Source organism: Perca fluviatilis, chromosome 16 (genome assembly GCF_010015445.1).
Source record: "Perca fluviatilis chromosome 16, GENO_Pfluv_1.0, whole genome shotgun sequence".
Taxonomy (NCBI): Eukaryota; Metazoa; Chordata; class Actinopteri; order Perciformes; family Percidae; genus Perca; species Perca fluviatilis.
Window position 1 is genome coordinate 31,241,713 of NC_053127.1, and position 24,386 is coordinate 31,266,098.

The 24,386-nt window shown below is 42.2% G+C and overlaps 1 protein-coding gene across 3 annotated transcripts; it reads right to left on the reverse strand.

Annotated features, from left to right (window-relative positions):
• Positions 1-2,280: 2,280 nt before the first annotated feature.
• wscd1b (WSC domain containing 1b) lies at positions 2,281-23,975 on the reverse strand. 3 transcript variants are annotated; one of them, XM_039778052.1, is made up of 9 exons: positions 23,893-23,975; positions 21,889-22,513; positions 12,938-13,052; positions 10,491-10,675; positions 6,698-6,819; positions 5,732-5,912; positions 4,558-4,722; positions 4,251-4,451; positions 2,281-3,408 (listed from the first exon to the last, which is right to left on the reverse strand). In XM_039778052.1, exons 2-9 carry the CDS (start codon positions 22,277-22,279, stop codon positions 3,056-3,058), a joined length of 1,713 nt encoding a protein of 570 aa, XP_039633986.1. In that variant the 5' UTR covers positions 22,280-22,513; positions 23,893-23,975; the 3' UTR covers positions 2,281-3,055. The 3 variants fall into 3 exon arrangements, with proteins under 3 accessions (XP_039633986.1, XP_039633987.1, XP_039633988.1); XM_039778053.1 differs by having other exon boundaries at positions 21,889-22,519; positions 23,893-23,965; XM_039778054.1 differs by lacking the exon at positions 4,558-4,722.
• Between the last annotated feature and the right edge of the window lie 411 nt (positions 23,976-24,386).

Sequence of the window (24,386 nt, forward strand, 5' to 3'; positions counted from 1 at the left end):
TATAAAAGGCTCCATTACCTTGTACCTCACGTTATGGCTCCGTAGCAGACGTTTTTGTAAAAATAGGCTAACGATTGTGTCATAACCACGCGACTTACTGTCGCATAGTAGAGGAATTACCGTATAGTACAGGAGAAGCTCGCAGGCATTTTGGACTTACATTAGCTGTTTAAGTTTAATTACTAATGTTAACTAGCATTTTAGTTATGCAATAATTCGCCTGTGCCGATGTTATCTTCTTACATATACCTACGCTCTCCATCTCTGTAAGATTGGGAATGATTGAGATTTCTCTTGGCACAGCTACCAGAAGACTTACAACTTTCAGACAGGTTGCTCACGTCACATCTACGTCTTCAAGCTCAGTTGGAGGCTGCTCAGTAACGCTCAGCCAGCACCGGAAAAGTGCTTCTAATATCCTTCACTGGTCTCCATAGAAAACAACGGCGTCACATTGATCATTTATTTTACTGTCTATGTATTAATTATAAATAACTATTAACATCACTGTTTATCTCCAAATCACTGTTTGACTGCAACGCTGATAGCAACACTCTTTCCGTGAAGCCGTTTTTTAGCTTTGACAAAACGATCTCTCATGTTTTTCTACACTCTCCAGCAAAATGCTTCTTCTTTTCCCAGTGTGGTGTCTCTTTCTGACCACAAATTGAAGGCCGTGGTCCCTGTGGTCTGTACATAAAGAATCCTACAGATGTTTGTAGAGGCGAGCCTGCTCTGCCAGTCTTCCCAGCCCACCGCGTTGAACTGAAAGCGCAAAGGCGCCAAGTAACATAAATTCAGAGGTGCACGACCACAAATAGGATCCTTCTTACCTGCAGCAGTCCAAATACTTAAACCTGCTTTCTATGATGATTCTTTTTCGTCACGTTTCTCCTCGCCTGATGAATGTAAGTCAGTGTTCACACTCTGCTTTGGTCTGCCCCAACTCCTGAGGGAAATATCTGACTCCTTAGCTGCTAATTGCTAATATGTTCACCATTAGGACCATTAGGTACTGAGGTAGGTTACATTGGGTTTATCAGACCTGCTTCTGGAAACAAAGCAGAGGTTTTTTTTTTTTTAACGTCCGCTGCATTGGAGCCATTGCCAAATGAGTTGCTACAAAGCTAATTAAGACTATCAGCTCCACAACACACTCTCTCTGGATTTCTCAGTATGGTTTACAAAATGGTGTCGTCCACTTTCGCGCGGAGCAGCTCGAGTGATGTGTTTTACCGCTGAGAAAGGACAACAAGGTTCAGCTTTGGAGACAAAGAGGACATAAAAACGACAAGATAATTACCTCTTCTGAAGAGTCCATCATGTTTTGTTTTTTTAATCCTCTGTGTCAGAGCTGCGTGGAGGAACGGGTGGGGGTGGTGGGAGGTCACCGGAGGCTTGTATCACACGACATTGTTGTTGTCATTACTTAGAGTTCCTCATGGGGGAGACAGAAACTACGCACTATAGCTTTAACATTGCGAGATAGGCCATGGCTTTGGCAGAGGTCCGAGTTCCTTCTAGTTAATATGTAAAATTGACTATAGCAGCTTTAACTTTATTGATTTTTGAGAAGATGAAGCACTTCAGGGAGCATTTTCTAAACAGGGAGTTTATCTTAGAAATTCATTATATTAAAGTGTCCTTTTATCTTTTGTATAAAATCTGACACAAAACAGTCTCAACCAAAATTTAAAAAGCTAAGCTTAAAAAGAAAGCATTTGTTGCAGACTAATGCGCTGAATTGCATTAGTGTTCTTGACATTGTGCCTCTCGTCATAAAGTGACACATCTCCGTGCTGCAGTGGCTCTGTTGTCTTTTTATTTTGCTCACATACAGCCTCTGATTCTACAGTTTTTCAGTTTTATTCCTAGGTTTTTTTTCAATTGTTCCTTTTGAAGTACAATTAATGAAAGCAGATCGAGGTGTGCATTTCTCAGTCTAAAATGTCAATGCTTGTTTTACTGCAGTGTCTACAATTCAGCCATCAGGTGGCACTGTTCCTCCAGTCTACATCGGAAATAATTAAAGTGGTAGGCCTGCACATCTACAATATCTGAACAAGTCAGTTCTTTTTCTCAGATTGGTACACTGAAAGGGAGTGTTTGCTCTTTGTGGTTACACAAATCAGCTGAACATCATCCTTTACATCCTTTACATTGGGAGTGTTCTGACAAACTGCCTCAGTGTGAAGGCAAGACAGTTAAACACACAACCCTGTTGAGATGGTGCTATAGGGCCTCTCCTTGGTCCATTAAAGTGAAAAACATTCGAGGTAATCCGAGGGTAAACAACTTTAATAAAACTGAATGCATGTAATGAAGTAAAATACTCATAGATCCAGATGGATTTCAGTTTACAGTTTTAAGCAGTTGCATTGTGATCAACATATTTGTGAGTCCATGTATGGTCCAACTTGTTGCATGGAAAGTCCTTACAGCCACACGTAGCAGCTTTGAGGCTTCTATCCACCATGATCGCAAACCTGTAGCAACCAGTGAATTACCACAGAAATTCTGTATAATCTAAGTAATGCTAAAGCTGTGGCTGTCATCTGTGTTAGTATGAATTTGTATTAACGTGGGTGTATGCTTAAACACAGTATACGTACTAAAGTGAAATTATAACGAGCCACAGAAAACCCTCTTCTACTAAAATGAGTCCATCCTGGACTTATCCACTCATATTTGTGCAGTCGGGCACTTTGCTAGATAATCCCAACTCTGCAGGCCAACAAATCATGTCAAATCCTCTCTGAGTATTTGTCATATTTGCGGCTCTTCCGAGAGGCAGTCCCGGCCCCGAGGCTTTTACTCACTCTTCACCATCGGATTTCACAATGAATTATCATGTTTCCTCCAGTGACCTCCAGTCTGCTTTCATGAGTCTACGGCCATTCACGGCGCGTCTGGCTTATCAAAGAGTCTGGTGGCCCACTTACATCAGCCAGTGTGTGTCTGTTCCCTGCAGAGCACTCAGGGGAAGAACTTCTCTCTCACAAACCCCTGCTGGAACATTTAAAAAAAAGGGCTAATGTATGACCTTTTCAGATCATCATCTGGGAAGGTATTCATGTGGAAGTCCGCTAAGGTTCCTGCTCTGCAGTGCCTCGTCAACAGTGTGAATGAAGGGGTCAATCATCTGTCTCATGTCAGGAGTGAATGGATCAAAAGAGGGCTGCTGCGCCCCCGAGCGCTTGAAATGGCCGTCCTGGTTGCTCTGGGCACAGAGCAGCCTCTCCTCAGTCATACTGACGTTTAGAAAGGCTGTGATGAGCTGGAGCTGAGGGAGAAGAGCTCTCTGCAGCTCCTCGTAATGCACCACCAGCAGGCGGCGTCCAAACTTTACCCAGCTCAGAGCGTGGGACGCCCACCAGGGGGCGTAACTGGAGACAAATTCTGGCCATTCTGCGGGTGAAAGAGAGCACAGTTGCGGACGTTTACTGTATGCCTCATTTCCACTGCATGGTGCGCTAGTGACGGTTCTCTCTGACCAATCAGGAGTCTGCAGTGTTTTAACTCCGCCTTCTAGTATGCGCTCAACTCATTTGGATCCTGGACCGAGGTGGTACCAAGGTACTAACCACAACTTTAGCTAATGGAAAACAAAGAGCGAGTCGAGTTGAGTAGAGCCGTGCTGTACCATGCAGTGGAAAAGCGCCATTAGTGACAGCTAGTTTCCTCAAGCATCATGTGACTTGTGAATATAATAATATAATAATACGTCTCTGATTTCAAGAGGCTGATGAAATGAAAGAATGTTACATTTGTACAACTTTGGAGCACAGAAAATGAATTAAGGTATGGAAAATGTCCCCATATTCTTTACAATCCACAGAACCTGCTGTCAACAATTAATGTCAACATATATATATATATATATATATATATATATATATATATATATATATATATATATATATATATATATATATATATACATATTTATTTTACTACCTGTTCACAAGCTTGTTTTATCCATCTTTTATATTTTAATTACCTGTATACAACCTGTTGTTATTACTTATATACATTTTACTATTACTGTAAACCTGTCTACCACAGTATTGTATAATATTTTATTCTATATTTTAACTGCTGCAGTATTTTGTCTTTCTGTCTTCGATTCCAATTAGATTTTATTTACTTTTTTATTTGTATGAGCATTGTTTGACTGAGAACTAAGAAATGTCATTGCCAATGACTGCTTCTCTGTAATTGTTGTGCATATGACAATAAAGAAGTACTACCTTTGCTTTTCCACTGTGCATCTGTGGCGTGTCCTAAATGGCCGGCACACTTGCGGTTGAATTCAGCCACGAGGGAGCGGTAAGGGTTTCGAATCAGCAGGATGGCCGAATCGAACATCTCAATCTCTTTCTGACCGCTCTCGTGGGTCTTGACGCAGATGCTGCGGCCACTCTTCCAGTAGTCCTTCTCTCCTTTGAAACCTGGTACCAATGAATAAATGAAGGGATAATGGTCAGCTGCGAGGCAATCTCTCACCGAGCACTCACTCAAACGCTCGTCTGAACAGTGGCGAGGTGCCCTCCCCACCTCTGTTGTACAGTGTGCCGTCGAAATAGAAGCTGCCAGTGTAGTAGCCAGTCACGAGCTCGATCAGGTGTCGTACCCAGGTGTTGCCTGCACCAGGAAAACTAGAAAGAGCCACCAGGGAGCTGGATCTCTGAGGCAGAAACATCCTCTCTTTGCACCTGGAGTCTAGAAGCAGATTTAGTGTCGGTTTTAGTTAGAGAAAAAAGCAGAGCTGCACCAGATCTGAAAGTGTAGATGCAGAAAGCCCAAATGGATTAATTTTCAGAACAAAAAGAAACCCAAAACAGGTCACATGTGACACGAATTGCAACATGGTTGAGAGAGACTAGAGTTGAGATTTTGTGTCTGAAGTTTGAGATGTACACTACGTTCAAGAGCAATTGCAAAGGAAATGACACAATGTTCATGGACAGCGTCAGGAAATAGAGTAGGATATTTGTACCTTTTTTTTTTTTTTTAGACCATTTTACATGAAGAAAGAGAGGCTGGAATTTGAGTGTGATCTGTACAAATGAATGACATGCCAGGTAATTATTACATTGCCCCATCTCCCAGGATTAATCTTTACATCATTGGAGTTTCAAATAGGGCTGCAAGTAACAATTACTTTCATAGCCAATAATAGATTAGTTTGGTCTATGAATTGTCAGAAAATGGTGAAAATGTCGACTAGTGTTTAAAAAAACCCAATATATTTTTTTCTGATGCCTTGCTATTTTTGCATTCATTGAAATGTTCTGTACTGGAACAATCTTTCACAGAAGCCTGTATGAGAAAATAGGTATACAAAGTACTGAAGACAGCAGTGTGTTGTTGCTTTGAAAGAGTAATTCAAGGTGCATGTCTTTATCATTTTGTTGCAAAAATGTGACATTTTGATTGCAGAGTTACATCTTGACATGTAGTGAGATATTTACTGTATCTCCAAGTGTTGTGTCCTACTTGGCTTGTGTGAAGAGTATTCACACAATGAGCTACATTCTGCAACAAGCGTAAAAGCAATCGGCTAAAACTGTAACAAGCTGGAATCGATTATTCGAATATCAAAATAGTTGGCGATTAATGTAATAGTTGACAAATCAATCGTATCATCTTTGCAGCTCTAGTTTCAAACGAGACCTTGTCACATGCACATGATTGACACCGGGTTGTATCTTTATAAGAAATATCTCACCAAGCACAGGTGTGTGATACACCTGGTAGTGGTCATGCTCAGTGGGTGCTGTGGGCGTGGCGTTGATGGTGTGATTCAGCCCCACGCACTGCTGGCTGTCAGACTGCTGGCTGAGACTGAAAAGAGAGGACGTCCACGCACAGAAACAGTGGGGCTTCTTGAACACAGCCAGCAGCAGCTCCTGCAAACCGAAAGCACAAAGGTTCTCCATGTCTTCCTATGACTCATAATAAATTTTTTTCTCTCCAAAGACTTATATTCTACCCTATGGGTATCTATGGGTGATGTGTCCAGGGCTGCAACTAACGATTATTTTCACTGTCGATGAATCTGTCGATTAATTTCTCGATTCATCGATTAGTTGTTTGTTCTATAAAATGTCAGAAAATGTGGATCAGTGTTTCTCAAAGCCCAAGATGACGGAAAATGTCTCGTTTTGTCCACAACTCAAAGATATTCAGCTTACTGTCCCAGAGGAGAGAAGAAACTAGAATATATTCACATTTAAGAAGCTGCAATCTAAATTTTGTTCAAAAATGACTCAAACTGATTAAGCATTTATTGAAATAGTTTGTATTAATAGCGATTAATTTATTGGTTGACAACTAGACAACTAATCGATTCATCTTTGCAGCTCTAAATGTGTCAGCTCAGTTCAGCAGGAAAGTCTGCATACCTCCATGCTTCATTCATTTTTGTTCATTATTCTTTCTCACTTTTGCAGTTACAGAAGGTCAGAATGCTCAATGTCAAAGCACGAGGACAGACAGCATAATCGCACACACGCACGCACACACACACACACGCACACAAACGCACGCACACACACACACACGCACACCACAGTGTGAGAATGAATCACAACGCAGCCACCGCCTGATGATGTGCAATATAATTTTGGGAGGAGACACAGCTGCATCCAGTATGATCTTAGTGCGGGATCCAGACTATCTGCTTCATTCAAACCTTGTCTGTGCAGGTCTCGATGCAGGACTGCGTGGTTAGGTTGGGCTGAAAGGAATGGACGGGGAAGGTGCTGATGGTGCTTTTCGGCAACTTGAAGCAACCGCGGTAGTGAACATTTCTGACTGGAGAAAGACAAAAATACACTTGAAAAGGATAACAAGAATGGATTCGGTAGGATTCATCGGCATCGACCAGCATTAGGAAGCATTTTCATGTATTCACCGACGAGGGCGAAATAAGGGTTTTTCCATGGAAAAAATAGGTCAGATTTAAAATGAAATTAGTTATTTGACATCAGGGTTGAATTTAAATTATCCATCCTATACTTAACTGAATTCTAGTGTATAATACATTCATAATTCAGCTGCAAATCTCCAGAGACACTGAACCCTCCGATCATCAATATTAATACTGTATATGGTATTACCTCCTTATATAATATATATATTTAACCTTGCCAACATTAATAATGTGGGGAATTTCTTTAAGAACAGACAGCAGGTTGTGGAAGAGAAATGGTCATGGATGAGTATAGTTGAAGTGTTTTGGATTATAAGGGCCAATACACAACTCAAACAGTGGCAACACATTCTCATGAACGTGTTCGTGTGATATCGTATGAAAACCTACGAACACCAATTTTTGATATACAACAAAATTAGGCGACCGCTGGCTGGTCACATGATGACCGCTCACATGACAGTTAAGTTTAGTGGTCTTGACGGTTAAATGTAGCCGACACATTGTTACTGGGAGCCGGCTACAGAGCATGGTGAGCTGTCGGTCGTTTTAGAGGCCGTTGCTAGTAGGGGGGTGAATCTTCACCGGTCTCACGATTCATTTACGATTATCCTGTCAACGGTTTGAATCGATTCCATATCACGATGCGTCACCTCCTCAATATTATTATATATTGCTACACATGATTTTCATCAACAAATTCAAGCAGTCAGATATACGTATATGAACTCCCCTTTTTATTGTATCTGCTCTTAAAAAAGGCAGGATTGGACCCAAAACTGCAGAGACGAGGAGGTAGTGGAAGATAAAGAAGATTTATTAAAGTAACGGCTAACAAACAAAAGGTGTCCTGAGGCAGGCAAGCAGGCAAAAGGAAAGTCCAAAACAAAATCCAAAACCCACTTGAAAAACTGAAGACACGGAAGGCAAAACCACAAGGCTGAAGAGACGCAGGGAATAACACGGGGGGAAACGACGATGAACCGACAAGAGACAAAGAAAGCACAGAGACTAAATATACGAGGTAACGAGGGTAGAAACGAGGGACAGGTGACATGAGGGCTGAGGAACAGGTGAGACACATCAGGGCGGGGCAGCCAATCAGAGGCGGGAAAACACACAAGGCAGGAAGCAAAATAAAGACATGACACAGGAGAAACAGAGAGACTACAAAATAAAACAGGAACTGAATCATGAAAACATAAACAGGAATGGTACTGGGGGGAAAAAACAACCGAAACACAGGAAACAGTGAACAAATGACAGGGAAACAAGCAAACAGGGAATGAATAACACAGGGATTGAGTAGACAACATAAAACAGGAAGTGAAAAGACATGACAGTGGGAACAATACAAAGGCTAATTACACAAAGACAGGCCGACAAGGGTGAGACAAGCAGGTAAGGACTGCAGAGACACATGAGGTAAACACAAGAACAAAGAACTCAAAAAACTGTCACATGGACAAATGAAAATAAACTCCAAATCCAAAGACCAACTGGCCTAGAGCAAGGCAGTGACACTTCCTGAAGGCAGCGGAGTCTGGACACAGCAGACAAAAGGCAGAAACAAAAAAAAGCAGCGACCGAAAAAAACTATAGGCAATAATCGATTATGGGCTGTCACTGCATCGATGCAGAATCGTCCGCATCGCGATGCATCGATTCGCTGATTAATTTCAACAACCCTAGTTGCTAGTTGAGTTTAGCCGACAAACGGTGACTGTGAGCCGGTACAGGGCACCGTGGGATGACGGTCCTTTCAGGGGCCGTGGCAGTTGAGAGTAGCCGACAATAAGTGAGTGTCATGCAGTATAAACGGTTACATTTAGGCACCAAAACAGTGTTTAGTAATCGTGGTTTCGATTAAAACGCTCCCAGCACACGAACGCGTGTTTCCTGGGTGAAAGTCTTGTCTTTTCCCCGGGACGCAAACTCCGCTAACCGGCTTGGAACCCAACCACGACCTCCTCCCTACGCTGACCAGAGGGTTCTTATACAGCAGCAGTCAACGTGGTGCATACAACGTATAGTGTTTTTTTGTAGTAACTATGTGTAAAAATGGTTCATGAGAACAGAGGTATACTGACATGTTCCTTATATGTCTTATTCTTTTGAATAAAATGCACCATGTGCATCACAAGTTATCAGTAACACGCCCCGTGTGATACAGCGTCTATAAACTCCACAGTTGCCGCCTCAGACAATATTCTTCTACAAATGTTATCAATCAAGTGTTAAATTGCACTATGTGTGTCTTTATGCAAAAATGCACCTGTTTAATCAGCCTAAATCATGAAGTGAGACTACAACAAAGCAAGGAGTCCCATCACTCACATAATCAGCTTGAGTCGTCATAAAAACCGTCCTGCCACAAGAGAAGTAATGAAGTGAAATCCATCAAAGCTCATGACATTAAATGTGACAAAAAATATCACCGAGAGGGCTGGTGATTGTCTATATGTCTGTGGCTTTAAGCTCAAATTGAAGACAAAATATTTTTTTTTAAATGTGTCGCAAAAAATGTATTTACATTTTTAAGAAAGGTCATTTTCTAAAGCTAGGTTCTGCATTTCTGAGCAAACTGGACTTAAACAGGAAGAAGTCCATTGTGGACTATTTTCAGCCACGGATTGACACTGTAGTGCTTTAGTGCAGTGGGTGCTGCAATACCCACTGCACTTGGGTGTCTTGAGGACAGACCAAGGGTATTGCAATGGACAGTAATGGAAATATATCTATATATTATATCACCACGACCCGTGATGATAGCTCACGGTTGCCTTAGCCAGAGTTCTCCCGGTGCACATCAGACAGATATAGGGACTTTCAGATGTTTCTTTCAAAATCAAAATTAGACTGCACGGTGAAACCGACTTGGCTTACAGCTTTTTGTGGAGAGGGGGAGTTTGCTGTCATCTGCAAATCCGCCCAGCAACAACCTAAAACTGCTGACTTGTCATGAGAGATTTGAGAATAGGCCTATGATTCATGTCACTTCATACAGTATAAACACATCACATTTTACCTCAAAGCTGAAAATATGAATGTGTGTGTGTTTAGTGTCTTTTTATTTTATTTTTTATTTTCTGTGGGAAAGCCAAAAAAATCTCTAAATCATAACTAAATAACACAAAGTGCTTCACATTAAAGCAAATAATTCTAACATTTACAATAAAACAAGGAGATATACGCAATAAAAAAGGGATGCTGTGGTTAAAAGTTAAAAATGTTTGGTAACCCCTGCTCTAGTGAGTATTTCTGGCAGCAGGATGTGTCAGTGTGTCTGACTCATTGATTATTATTTTTTTTTTCATTAATTGAACTGAAAACAGTGGCGCTCAGAGGAATAACATGTACAGTATGTGCTTTTGGGCAGAATTATGCTTCAAATTGTTATGCTGAGAGGTGCACATTTTGTTGACTGACTTATTTATTTGCTTTTGAGAATTTAAGTTTAAAAAGTTTTTTTTTCTGCAGAACTCTGAGAGCAACTCGTGCGGAGAATAAATAGCAAACAGTTGTGTGTCTTCCCTGAGGGAAGCTGACTCACACTTTCTGTGACCTGGCAGCTGCTCCTCCACCTTGTAAATGGAGAGTCGGCCTACACCTCCACAGGGAGTCCCCCTCTCTCCCCGACACACCAGACTACAATCCTCTTCAGGAGCCTGTGGGCTACTGATCCGGTTCCCGCAGTGGCATTCAGCTCCATACTCCAGACCTGCAAACTGGTACCCACTAGCCACACACACACACACACACACACACACACACACACACACACACACACACACACACACACACACACACACACACACACACACACACACACACACACACACACACACACACACACACACACACACAATTATTGCCATAGCCAAAGGCAATGCATAACCTCAAGCTATCGCCCTCAGACTTAGCCATCCAGCGGGACATTAGTCAAAGTGCTCATATTATGCTTTTTGGCTTTTTCCCTTTCCTTTATTGTCTTTTTTGTGCACGTTATAGGGTTACAAAGTGAAAAAGCCCAAAGTCCCCCCCAAAGGGACTTACCATCTCCAACAGAAAACACTGTTCACCAACTGCTCCAAACAGTTCTATTGTAGTCCAGCCTTTACTTCAGAGACAAACGTGGTCACTTTGTAACACACGTTATAATGCTCGCCTAGCTGCTAGCGTGGCACGCCCTCATACTCTGCTTCTGACTGGCTAGTAGTCCTTACCTAGGTACTGTCAGGGCACGCCCTCATACTCTGCTTCTGACTGGCTAGTAGTCCTTACCTAGGTACTGTCAGGGCACGCCCTCATACTCTGCTTCTGACTGGCTAGTAGTCCTTACCTAGGTACTGTCAGGGCACGCCCTCATACTCTGCTTCTGACTGGCTAGTAGTCCTTACCTAGGTACTGTCAGGGCACGCCCTCATACTCTGCTTCTGACTGGCTAGTAGTCCTTACCTAGGTACTGTCAGGGCACGCCCACATACTCTGCTTCTGACTGGCTAGTAGTCCTTACCTAGGTACTGTCAGGGCACGTCCTCATACTCTGCGTCTGACTGGCTAGTAGTCCTTACCTAGGTACTGTCAGGGCACGTCCTCATACTCTGCTTCTGACTGGCTAGTAGTCCTTACCTAGGTACTGAGCATGTGCGACTCCCAACAAAGATGGAACAGAAGTGAGATGCTTCACTCTGTAGCTAAAACAGAGAGCTCAGCACACAGGGTGAAAAGAGGAGCTGCAGCAATGTGCAGTACAACAAAAATATGGTGATTTTTGAAAATTAAACCATGTAAACCTATTCTGATATAACCTCTAAATACAATTATGAACCTGAAAATGAGCAGAATATGACCACTTTAACATTGCAAATTGATCATTCAAGTCAAACTTCCCTGCAATAAATCCACAGCGTGGTCCCTCCCCTGTGATATTTGCCAGTGATTCTCCATCTGCACTCATCTGACTGTGTAATGCCTTTTTTATAGCTGAACTGCACTCACCTCTGATCTGTACGTTACATATCAAGGCTGTTGTGACTCATCCTCCCCCGCTTCATCCTCCCTCCTTGGGAAAGACGGAGACCTCATCAAAATTGACATTTTCTCATATGTCCTTTGAAGCTCCCTCATAAATTGCCTTGACTTTTTACTTTTACTCATCGCGGTAATTGGCCCACTCAGGTAACAAGCACGACTGCTTTCAATGTGGATGGGGGATTGGGAGCAGCAACTCTGTGTGACTGCATCCATCTGTCCTCTGCTGTTCTGTTTCAGCGGGGCTACACTGTGCCCTCCCTGCTAAGGTATTAAGAGGAATTATTCAAACGGGTCATTCCTAGTGTTTTATTTTCCTTCTTTAACAAAAACAAAGGTCAGTCAGTCTGTCTGACATTTATTTCATTTGTAAAGAAGAACATAACATGGATTCTCTGCATTCGCTCTGTTTTGATAGAAACAGATATGATGTAGTCACCGTCAGCAGTACCGCATAAACAGAAAATATTTAGGTTAATCATTGGTAAAAAAAAAAAAAAAGTAGATTATGGGGAAAATAAAATATTGTAAAAATCGTCACAAAAACAATCACGATACCCCCCCATATTCATTTCCATAACCCCCCCCACCCCGTTTCCTTGCAGCTTTGGACTGTCAATTCAATGCCGCAAATTCAGCTCACACTGACCCAATCGGATTCCCACCACGGCCACAGGAAAGCACATATCTAACCTCTGATTTATTCACTAAGTGCTGTAGTCAGCTCATTCAGCTTTCTAACACATACACACCTCCCTCCTTCCTTCTTTTGCAATAGATCAAGCCTTCTGTCCTGGCCTGCTCTTCACTCTCCCCTCTCTCTCACCCCCCTCATCTTTTACTGTCATCCAGCCACCTGGCTCGCCGCTGGCGCCAAACACAGGAGGCATTCATGGACGAGACTGAGATCCCAAAGCATTTACTCAAACAGCAGGCCTTCTGTGGAGCCCGCCACCAATGCATTACCTTTCTGAGCAGGTGTCTTGACACAGAGAACTGGTCATTTTGCGCAGGTCATAAAGCATGGTTCCTCCCAGGGCTCGCTCGCTGGCGTTGTGCAGAAAGCAACCCATGTAGGTTCCTGCATGGGAGAGAAAAGCACTCACACTGACACATTCCCTATAAAGTGTCAATTTGAAAAAAAATGGTTTGTGTTACAATAACATTTTGTGCTGAAATGTTCAGTCAATTAATCGATTAGTCGGTCAAAAGTAATACAGTAATATGATTTGTCAAGAGAAAATATGAAACAAGTTTCTCAGATGCAGCGGTGGAAGAAGTATTCAGATCCTTTACTTCATTAAGTAAAAGTACTAATACCAAACTATAAAAATACTCTGTTACATGCAAAAGTCCTGCATTAACAATGTTACTTTAGTAAAAGTATGTCAATAAGGAAAATGTCCTTAAAGTATTAAAAGTAAAGAACTCTCCTCCCATTGTAGAAAGAGTAAAGGATCCAACCAGTCGTGTGTTTAATGGTCTCATCATCTCAGCTGGACTTGTAGGCTGTTATATTGTTGGCTAATTTACTTTAGAATCAAACATCAGATTTGATAAACTACATGGGTTTTGTGTGCAGAAATCTTAATGTGTAAAGTAACTAGTAACTAAAGCTGTAACAGATGAATGTAGTGGAGTAAAAAAGTCCAATATTTCTCTCAGAAATGTAGCGGAGTAGAAGTAGAAAGTGGCATGAAAAGAGAAGACTCAAATTAAGTACAAGTACCTCAACATTTGTACTTAAGTCCAGTACTGGAGTAAATGTACTTAGTTACATTCCACCACTGCTCAGATATAAAGGAGATGCTTCTTTGTTTTATGTAATTGTAAATGAAATATCTTTGGTGGTTTTGGTATCATTAGTCAGACCAAACAAAGCTATTTAAGGGTGTCACCTTGGGCTCTGGGACATTTCATTGACTAAATGATTCATCAATCCAGCTAAGTGACAGTTTAATTCAATCATGAAAACAATCATCAGTAGCAGCCCTAGCATGAAACGAATTACAGTAAATATGAAGTTGATCATCAGGTTTCTTCTTTAAGCACATTTACAAACAAGAACAGAAGAATCACAATGAATGCCTGCAGTGATTATAATAATTCTGAATGCACAATGCACACACACACACACCCACAATTAGCTGTGATTTGGACATAAACCAGACTTCCTCCGTCTTTAGTCTGGCACTGGCCCCGTCCTCGAACCGTGCCAAAGCAGCCTTTGTGTCATCACTTACTCACAGTTATTATATACACCCGCATGCATTGTGAGCCGTTAATATCCAACTAATTTATACCATGACTAGGCCTAATCTATCATACAATATAGATTAGAATTATTCCTACATTACGGTCAACCTATTTACTTGCTCTAGAATAAGAAGGACTCCTGTAGAAAGAAGGATGTAACGCATAATAGGCTACGGCAGACTGTTATGATGTGCTGACAAGATTAAGGCTCCATATAAAATGTCAGCCAAAGTCAGCCTTTGATGTTATCCTTGTCTTTGCCACATTGCCACATCCAGCTCAGCTCAGCTGACACATAAAAGTCTTCTTTAAAAAACACCACTCTGTGTGCGTGTGAAGGTTAGCATACAGTCTGCATTTCCTTGTGTGCAAACTTCATTTACATCTCACCCCTTGGGTCTGAGACTAACACATATTTTTATAGGTCACATGCTAGATGTTTTTACCCAATCAGGAACTGTATGCTGTGAACATGTTAGGTGTAGGGCTGGGTACCTGGCGAATTCGATATCAAATTTTGCGTATCGAGTATGGAAAAATGCCTCGTCATTCAATACCCAATTAAAATACCTAAGCAGTAAATCTCATCAGCGTCAGTGAGCCAATCAGCACGCAGCATGCTTCTACCGAGATCTAATAATGTTTGTGATTGGCTGTCTAACGTTACATGTCGTCGAGACACGCAGGAAAAACTCTACGTTACACAGAGACGGGGCTCACGTAAGGCCGCTTGAGTTCTCAATAAGACCAAGAAAGTGGATCACATCACTCCAGTTCTGAGGTCTTTACACTGGCTTCCTTTCTCTCAGAGAATTGATTTGAAAATACTACTGTTGGTTTATAAAGCACTGAACGGTTTAGGGCCCATATACATTTCTGATCTGATGCTACACTATGAACCACCCAGACCTCTCAGGTGGTCTGAGACATGTCTGCTTTCTGTCTCCAGAGTCAGAACTAAACAGGGGGAAGCAGCGTTCAGTTTTTATGCCCCACATACCTAGAACAAACTCCCAGAAAACTACAGGTCCGCTGCAACTCTCAGTTCTTTTAAATTAAGGCCGAAAACCTTTCTTTTTGATACTGCCTTTCTTTAAATAATTGTTCATTTCTTATACTGAAGTTACATTGTTGAAAATTGGAATTGTATGACAATCTATGTATAGTGTATAGTAACCTTAGCTTATGTAGCTTATACATTGCGTCCAAAACTCTCGTATTTTATCTGCTTTTATTTTTTTTTATTGTTTTCAACTGCTCTTTAATGTTTTATGTAACGCACTTTGAATGCTGTTGCTGAAATAAAGATTTGTGCCGTAATATGTTATGTTGTAATTTCTTTTTGTTAAAATGATGGTATTAAATTGGTATCAAAAAAAGTATTGTTTAGGAACCGGTATCGAAGTCACGGTATCGGTATCGGCATTTTTTTGAACGATACCCAGCCCTGGTTAGGTGAAAGTGTCTTTTGGTAAGTGGAGTGCATGCAGATAGTTCCTCAATGTTGGCTTTTAGGTTTATTTCACAAACCCTTGTGTCAATGTGTATACACAGACGTTTAAAAGGTTTCAAGGACACCGAGGATTCAGCTTTATGTTTACTACCAGCATCAAAAGAAACTGATGCCAACTGGCCACAGAGGAGGAGACACCAGCTACAATGAATAAAGAGATAGCAGCAAGGTGCACAGACTAGATGGACGCAAAGCAATGGACCGTGAAATCTCTGGCAGGCCGAGCAGCACCATATCGAATTTGGGATTCAATCAGTCTTACGATGTCCTCTAAAGGCCGTCCAGCCTGTAGTGCTGGGGCGAGGCTGAGTCACCAGCCGCCTTGGGAGACAAACACTGGAGAACACCAGCAGCTGCTGCCTGAAAGCACTCAGAGACGGGGTGCTGTGGCAGGAAGCATCTCAAGAGGCATCACCCAAGGTGAGCCGCACCTCCCCCTCCACCACGCAGCGGGGCAGGTCATTGCCTAATCAAAGTGAAGGAGACGGCTGCAGCGAAGGGTTAATGGAGGGAAGCAGCCTGGATTCCCAGACCTGATAGAAATGACTGCACTTAGGCCTGACACTGTGTCGCTTTCTTAAACGCGAAGACAGATGGCTGTGCTGGAGCTGATTCTTCCCCCGCAGAATTGGATGAAGAAGGCTAATGACAGGATGGCCAAGTATGAGGACATGTGCCACAGCCACGGGTAGCATGTGCGCCGAGTGTGTCCATTAAAGTGGGCTGAAGAGGCTTCTCAGTCTCACTGCTGGCTCTATAATATCCTTACAGATGTGAGGAGAGTCATCCAAACCTCAGCAGAGAGGCTCTCAGCTTGGTAGGCTGACCCACGCTGGGGGTCAGAGAGAGGACCATCTCAACAGGGTTTGTCCTGGAAAAGCTGAAATATCACGTGCCCACCATTAACTCCTAGATCCATCAGAATATGTGCAGCACATGGGGTCGGGGCGTGCCATCCCCTCTCACTACACTGTCTCATAAAAATGCATATATTTAAAGAATAATCTTAAAAGATGTAGATGGGTTTGGTTTCAGAAATGGGGAGGATCCAATGAAATAATACAAATGTATATGTATACAGTATATAGTAGCTATAAAGAGACTTATTTAATCAATTTATATGTTATAAAGAAATTCATAAATATTCAATTTACTCAATTTAACCCTGAGTTGCTAATGTCTGACAATAATAGAATAGATTAGCAGTAAAACATAAGGGTTAGAAAAACTAAATATAAAGGAGACAGTTTCAAAGGTAATATGCCGTATATATAAGTATAAAAATGTTAGATTGCATTGTTTCTGTATAGGGATGTTTTAAATAAGTACACCATAATATGCTAATATAGTTTATTGTGCTTGCCATAAAAACAACAAAAGAAAAACTTTTGTGCACTAAACTAAACCTCTGTAACTCATGCTTAAAATCCTTTCTGATGTTTTTCTGACAGCTCATGCATTCACATATTTACTCCAAAGAGCTCTGTGATCCCAGTCTTGTCTTTGACTGATTCTAGAATTTCTGATTCTAGCAGAATATTAACTGTATATAAAAATAGAGATGACAGTACAGTTTTCAGTCCTGTGCAGGTATTCTTTTCAGATTGCCTACAGCCGAACATGTATGTAGCCTGAGAGGCAAGAGTCTCTTCTGCTCACTGCTGTCGGATTCTGGCAGCTGGACAGTCAGAGGACGATACTCAGAGAGAGCTCAGTCAGAAAATCAAACCTCAAACAATAAATGAGGGGGGTATATGGGTGAACAATATTGCTTATTTCTGCACATCTCTGGGCGTGTAATCCTTCTGATTTGTGCTTTACATATCAAGGAAGTATGCGCATCACAAAGTTTCCAGCCGCAGACACAAAGTGTTAGGCATCTCCCACTTTCATTATTAAATGTTGGATAGGTAGGGCTCATGGATATATGAATATCTAGCATTTGCAAACCTTCCCACATGAGGAACAGAGAAACTAATTGGCTTGTAGTCTTGATAGTCTTGCATAGTTTTTGATGATATTCAGGTTTTTTTTCTTACTTTTCCTTATTTATGATTCCTTTGTTCCAGAGTAGAGCCTGGCAGATATATATCAGCCTTCACAGATATTTAGGTACTGACATATGTTATACATCAGCTAATAAATATAGAGTCATTGCATTACAGAAATACCAAAAATATATTCAGGCCAATTTAGCAACAGTGTTGCCATTGTAAAGTTTGAGAGATAGCACTGACAACTATATTTTAATATAATTAAATGCCTTGCTCACTACATCGCTACGTCACAATTCTTTGATAACCAAATTTAGGGGAATCTTATCAAACAATGTGTCTATGTTTTTAGGTTATAGTTCAAAATAAATAGCGGCCAATAACTTCTTTTTAGGCTTAAACATGCGGTATTGGTGTATGTTCGAGGAGGGTATCAATCTTCTCAACAAGCCCTCGGCAAGAAAGCAAATAACTGTATTTCCTAAAATGCCGAGCTTTTCTTTTCATATATTGAGTAAAAACGCATGCATCTCAAATGTAAGGATTTGTTGCTTTTCTCTGTTTTATCTTATTGTATATTGATTTTTGTATTTTTTGGACTTGAAATTGTGATTTTGTGATTGACTTAATGACTTTTCAATGAATCAAAAATGTATCTACAGACTGATCAACAATGACACCAATCACAAGCTGCCGTCATACAGTAGTTTGAATATTACACCAATGTCACATATCATTCCTGATGCGACTTTATAGTGCTTTAGGTGGCACTTTCTTACTCAGCTAAATAAATGCAGGGAAATGAAGAGGACAATTACTGGTAAAGTGTTTCTACTCACTGTGATTCAAGCACAAATGATGAGGTGCTAAATCTGGACTATCACGGGGTGTTCCGCCAAGGTTTGCAGTCATTAAACAGCTCTCATCCATCCAACACAATCTTGTTATCCAAATCTCACAGCTGAACTGGTCTGTACTCAAATGTGAAGCCACAGCCAGCAGACACTTAGCTTAGCTTAGCATGAAGACTGGAAACAGGGCTAGCTCAGTTTTTTTTTTTTTCAAGCTAAATGCTAAAAGCAGTGAATGCGTAGACTGCACCAGAAAAAAAACTCTGGATTGTTTGAATTTAAATGGCAATCGGTGCGTAACAAAAAAAGCCGTGGCTTGTCTGCAACACAATGGTCTCAGGAAGGAACTTGTTTTGGTGGAACATTTGCACCCCACAAAAGAAAACACCACATCCAATATTAAATGAAGATAACTGTTGACACAATACTGTAACGTGAGCTATTTAAATGAGCTGATACATGGTTAAACCTCATTGGCTCTTACCAGTGTATCTCCGTGTGTACTTCGTCCACACCAATCCCACCAATCAGTCCCAAAACGTCCCAGTTGGAGAGTAAAGGCCCTAAACATGTTCTTTGTAAATCTTTACAATCATTCCTAAGCAGGCCTGCCTTGTTGCACCATCCAAATTTTTCCTAAAACTTGCCTTGTTGTGGTTAATGTTGCGCGATGCGACCCAAGCTTAAAGTTAACACAAAGAAAGCGGAAAGTGAGAGACATCCGGCGGAACGTCCGGCGGCACCGGAACTATCCCTTAGATAAACTAAAAACCACTAGTGCTGCTGGACTATTTCTTTTGGCTGGGAGCAGTGACTTCCTGAAGTCTTCACTGGTTGCCTAGCAACCTCACAGTGACAAGTGTCTGGCACATGGATTAAACAAACGAGATATAACGTGTTACTGAGTGAGCTTTAGGGGTCCATCTTTAAGCCTTGGATAGAGCCAGGCTAGCTGTCTTCCTGTTTCCAGTCTTTATGCTAAGCTAAGCTAAGCTAGGCTAACCAGCTTCTGGCATTACAGTAGCTTCACATTTACCGGATGAGCCTACAGCTTCATGGTAGCAATCTTATCATCTAACTCTCGGCAAGAAAGCAAATAAGTGTTTTAGCGCTGACTGAAACTGAGAAACGCACTTATTGTTAAAAGGTGTATTGTAGAGGGTTATGAATCATATCAGTAGTGGGGCTGTGCTTTTTTTCTGAAACCTTCAACCAGCTCCTCTTCCAGAGTGTGTGGCACACTAGACCTGGGTAATTTAATTCTGAGTCCTGGGTAATACTTTTAAAAAGGTACCTTTGCCAGATGGCTGTTTCTGAAACGGATCTCATTCCTGCCTGCAACATTTTTCATCTGTATTACCCTTCTTAGTGACTGAGCGGTTATGCGGTGTCTGTTTAAAAGAAGGATTAAAACCTCTTGTAGGATGCTTTTCAAGAATGAGCTGAAAGAACAAATCTTCCACTGGAGGTAATTCCATTGTTATATCATTTCAACAAAAATGGCAAAGGCACTGACAGGAACTGTTAAACAATAGAGTAAATCTCCTGGGATATCCCTAAGTAATGGCGAAGGCTCCTTTAGACTGTGTGCACGTTAGGAATTATATCATTTTTATCTTCACAATTACTAATTTATTTTCAAGAAACTACTTTGGTGCCTGCCTGCCTTTTCCTTCTTGGTTTTCAGAGGATCAGTGAGCAATATGCCTTATCTACAAGATCTGAAGCAGCCTCAAGTAAAATGTCATATAAATGTATAATGCCGCTCTTCTGAATGTTCTAAGGTCATGATTATCTGCTCATAAATGTCAATGAAGCCTGTTGTGAATGCGCCATGGAAGCCGTGTGCAGAGAGTGTATTACCTCGGCTCCAGGCCATCTGAGCTAAATCCTAAATCACAAAATAGAAAATAAACTTGTGTATTTGCTTCTTCATATATTATTCACAGGAAAAGCAGCGTCTCAGTCGACACATATACACCAGGATATTTCAATCACACATCTCCTGCCTGCCACTGCTCTATATCAGATGATCGTGTTAAAGCTGAAAGCTTTTTCACTGACTTTGCAACGTCTGCTTGTGTTTACTGGCAATAAAGGTTCCACGGCTGTGGATATACAAGGTCAGTTAATGTTTGGCAAAACCGCATTAGATGTTGTGATGAGGCCACACTACCACAAGTCTGTCAGGTCAACTGTCTTTTAGCAGCCATATCAGAGATCCCTGAGGACAAAACGGACAACAGGTGAAAGCACGACATAATTCATTAGACTCCGTTCATTTCTGTGCAGTTTGTGGTGAAGAATAATATTCATGTTGCGTTCACCTGATCACTTTCATGGTGTTAACATCTCACTGGCACACTAATTAATGTAAATAGGGCAAGCAGTGGCCAGTGGTTCCATGTTAACATTCACACTGGCTGCTTTGCTGCTTTTGCCTGCTGGCCACTTAGCTATAGAAGGAAAGATGTTTGTGAAGTTCCAACTCAGTATTCAAGACCTGGACTAAAGACAGGACAGTGTCCACTTATTCTTGCATTGCCAGATCTTCCTCCACAGCGCTGCGGAGGAGGGTCTGGTTAGTCCACACAGCATTCTGGGATGGGAGAAAAACGTGCTCTGGTTTATTGCCATTTCTTTAAACCAATCACAGTAGTCTTGGGCGGCGCTAAGTGTTCAAAAGTAGTTTTAGTCGTGTGACAGAAAACTCCGATTGGACAGATGGTCTAGCTAGCTGTCTGGATTTACCCTGCAGAGATCTGAGGAGCAGTTAACCATGATAGTCCTCTGAAATCCACCGGAGTTTAAAATTCCAACACAAAGGAAGCCCAAGGTAACGGACATCTGGCCGAAAGGAGGGAAATCCGACGGAATTTCCAGGCTGCAACTGAGCAATCCCGAAAGTGGAACGTCGTAGATATAGACTAGTGTCCATTCAATGTGGAGACAATTCTAACTCTCCTATGTATGGCTGTAACTAACCATTATTTTCATTCTCGATTAATCTGTTGATTATTTCTCGATTGATCAATTAATTGTTTGGTCTTTAAAATGTCAGAAAAATTGGCAATCAGTGTTTCCCAAAGCCCATCCTCAAATGTCTTGTTTTGTCCACAACTCAAAGTTATTCAGTTGACTGTCACAGAGGAGAGAAGAATCTAGAACATTCACATTCACATTTAACAAGCTGGAATCAGAAGCTTTTTTCATAAAAAATAACTCAAACAGATTAATCGATGAATCGATTAATCTTTGCAGCTGTGTCAGCAGGTGTCAGCTCTGTATACTGTAGTTAGTTACCTTTATGTCTGCTGTTCCTGTGGAGAGATACTCTCTGCTCTGGGCTCTCTGGCAGCAGACTGTGAAACCAGCGGCGATGCACGTGTTGGACCCCCAGGCTTTGGGAAGCGGGCCAGTGTCGCCCTGCCTTGGCTCCCGCTGCAGACACAGGCTGAATGGCGGCCCATCTGGAGCGCGCCCTCACGCCCAGGCCTGACGCCCTGAGGGCGGTAGGAGGCGCTGCGAGGGACAGCAGAGGCGGCAGGCTGGCCAGGTTTGGCTGGGCTATTCTGATGCTGGAGCGCTGCAGCAGAAGGATGCTGCCTGCCATCAGATAGGCAATACCCAGGCAGAGCAACAGCATCTGAGCCCGCTTCAAGAAGCAGTGCAGCCTGTAGTGGGGCGCCACCATCCTGGTTACTGTCTCTCACCTCAGTGGAAGGCCATTTCATGGATTAGGAGTGAGAAGATGTGACTCATTTCTTCATAATCTTGGAAAGACCTGCAGCGTCAGGTCATGCTGTAGACATTGTGTCTTGGTCCTTCATCGTCCAATAGCAGCAGTGGATCAATGGATGTGTCAACAGAGAGGGGTTTAATATCCAAGGCTGTGGTCACTGACTCCAGGATGATCCTCAGGGAAAAGCTGAGGCTCAAAAACAGAAAAAAAAACACACACACAATGAGCTGGATTTAAAGCACAAGTGTATTTCTCTGTATGTGAGCACAATCTAAGGGAAGGCAAGTGTGTGCCCGGCGGATTAGAGGCAGCTCATGTTGACATATGGGCTTGTGTTTCTGTCTTGCAGCATCTTGCAACACATCCCTTGGTGACTGCTGCTTCGTTGCTTTCATTCCTATTTGTTTTTAATTCAAAAGCCTGCCTTCAAGTTGTGTTCTGCAGTTCCTCTGATTCCTGTTTGGTCTGTGTGCCATGGCTTTGTGCCCTCCTATCACATTCATCTGTTTTTGTTTTTTTTAAAAGAGGGGAAAGTTAAGAAATAACACCAACCTTTACTGATATGGCTTTCAAAGTGGATTCTCTTTCATTTCCCGCACTGTCAGATTATATTTATCTGAACACCGGCAATATCTAAGTCTTATCACGGTCAAATGACATCATGTGATAAAAAAAAAAACTGTCTGGAGAGCGCATTATGTGCGCTCATAAAATGGGGATTATGATAGCAGTATGCAGACAATCTGTGGAGAGATGAATAAGTGATGAGTAGAAATAAAACATGCAAAGATGATATGTTGAAGATTTCTGAATAATTAGGGTGTAAAACACACACACACACACACACACACACACACACAGTGTTCACATGAAGCCTGGTACTTTGACTGGAGAGAGGAGCAGTGAGCAGTGAAGTGCAGCCCTGAACCGTTTCTGGGGGCTTTTTTTTGTCACTATGGTTTCTTGCAAGCCCCTCTTTGATCCAGCTGTTTTTACTTCCAGTCTGTAGTGGTTCCCACGTTACACCAGCTATGTTTGTGCTGTACTCTACTGTACTGTACACCCCTCAGTAGACTGAGTGTCTCCTCAGATGATATCCATTAATGCCCCCGTTGTCTCGGTGGCCGTCACACACCGTCATGCCCTTCAGCTCTACTTTTCATCTCAACCCCCCCTTCACACACACACACACACACACACACACACACACACACACACACACACACACACACACACACACACACACACACACACACACACACACACACCCCACTCCAAAAAAAGTAGGGGTGCGGTAGTGCTCCCGAGGATAGAAGCAACAGTTTGCACATTGAGTCTCTGATCAAGTCCGAGTGCCCAAGTTATGTTATTTATTTTTTTACGCAAAATAATCCTAAAATATCCGCGTCTGTCTGTTTAGACGTAGATGGATGGCATGTTAATGAACATAATCCATAATAAGCGAGAGCAAACACGCATCACCTATTTATGAAAACGGGGTCTTCCATCTTCTCACTGTGCCTCCACCATTTACAGTAGAGGCTATACTTGTACATGCGGCTTACCTTCAGCGGTGGAGCGGCGTACGCTCGGCATCCTTGTTTCGAGCGACCACTTATGCCGTTACGATCGCCGTTCCCCCGCTTACTGTCCAGTGAAGGTCTCCTCGGTTCTCCAGCATTTCCCAGAGCTGGGGTTATATAAACTCTCTCTCTCTCTCTCTCTCTCTCTCTCTCTCTCTCTCTCTCTCTCTCTCTCTCTCTCAGCCAGCCAGTGCTGCTCTCCGTCGATCTGAAAGGCTGGCACGGCGATATAAAGCACAGGCAGTATGTGTAAGTGTGTATTTGGGAGAGAGAGAAAGAGAGGGGGGAATGGGGGAGGAATGGGGAGAGGAGGCGGGGAAGTCAGTCTCATTTGCATTGGTGATCTACACGCGTCACAGCAAACGGAAGAATCGTGTCCAGCAGTCTACAGCTTTGCCTTATTATAAGCTTCATATGCACCGTGCCTTTATCTCCATGCACTCATTACACTGGACCACGGTTTTGCCGTGAATCAC

Excerpts from the sequence above, each read along its gene's own strand:
- wscd1b (XM_039778052.1), bottom strand. The coding sequence starts at position 22,279 with ATGGTGGCGCCCCACTACAGGCTGCACTGCTTCTTGAAGCGGGCTCAG. Across the intron at positions 10,676-12,937 it reads CAAGACACCTGCTCAGAAAG|TGGGTACCAGTTTGCAGGTC; the intron begins GTAATGCATTGG and ends GTGTGTGGCTAG. Across the intron at positions 6,820-10,490 it reads GCTGCCAGGTCACAGAAAGT|TCAGAAATGTTCACTACCGC; the intron begins GTGAGTCAGCTT and ends GTCTTTCTCCAG.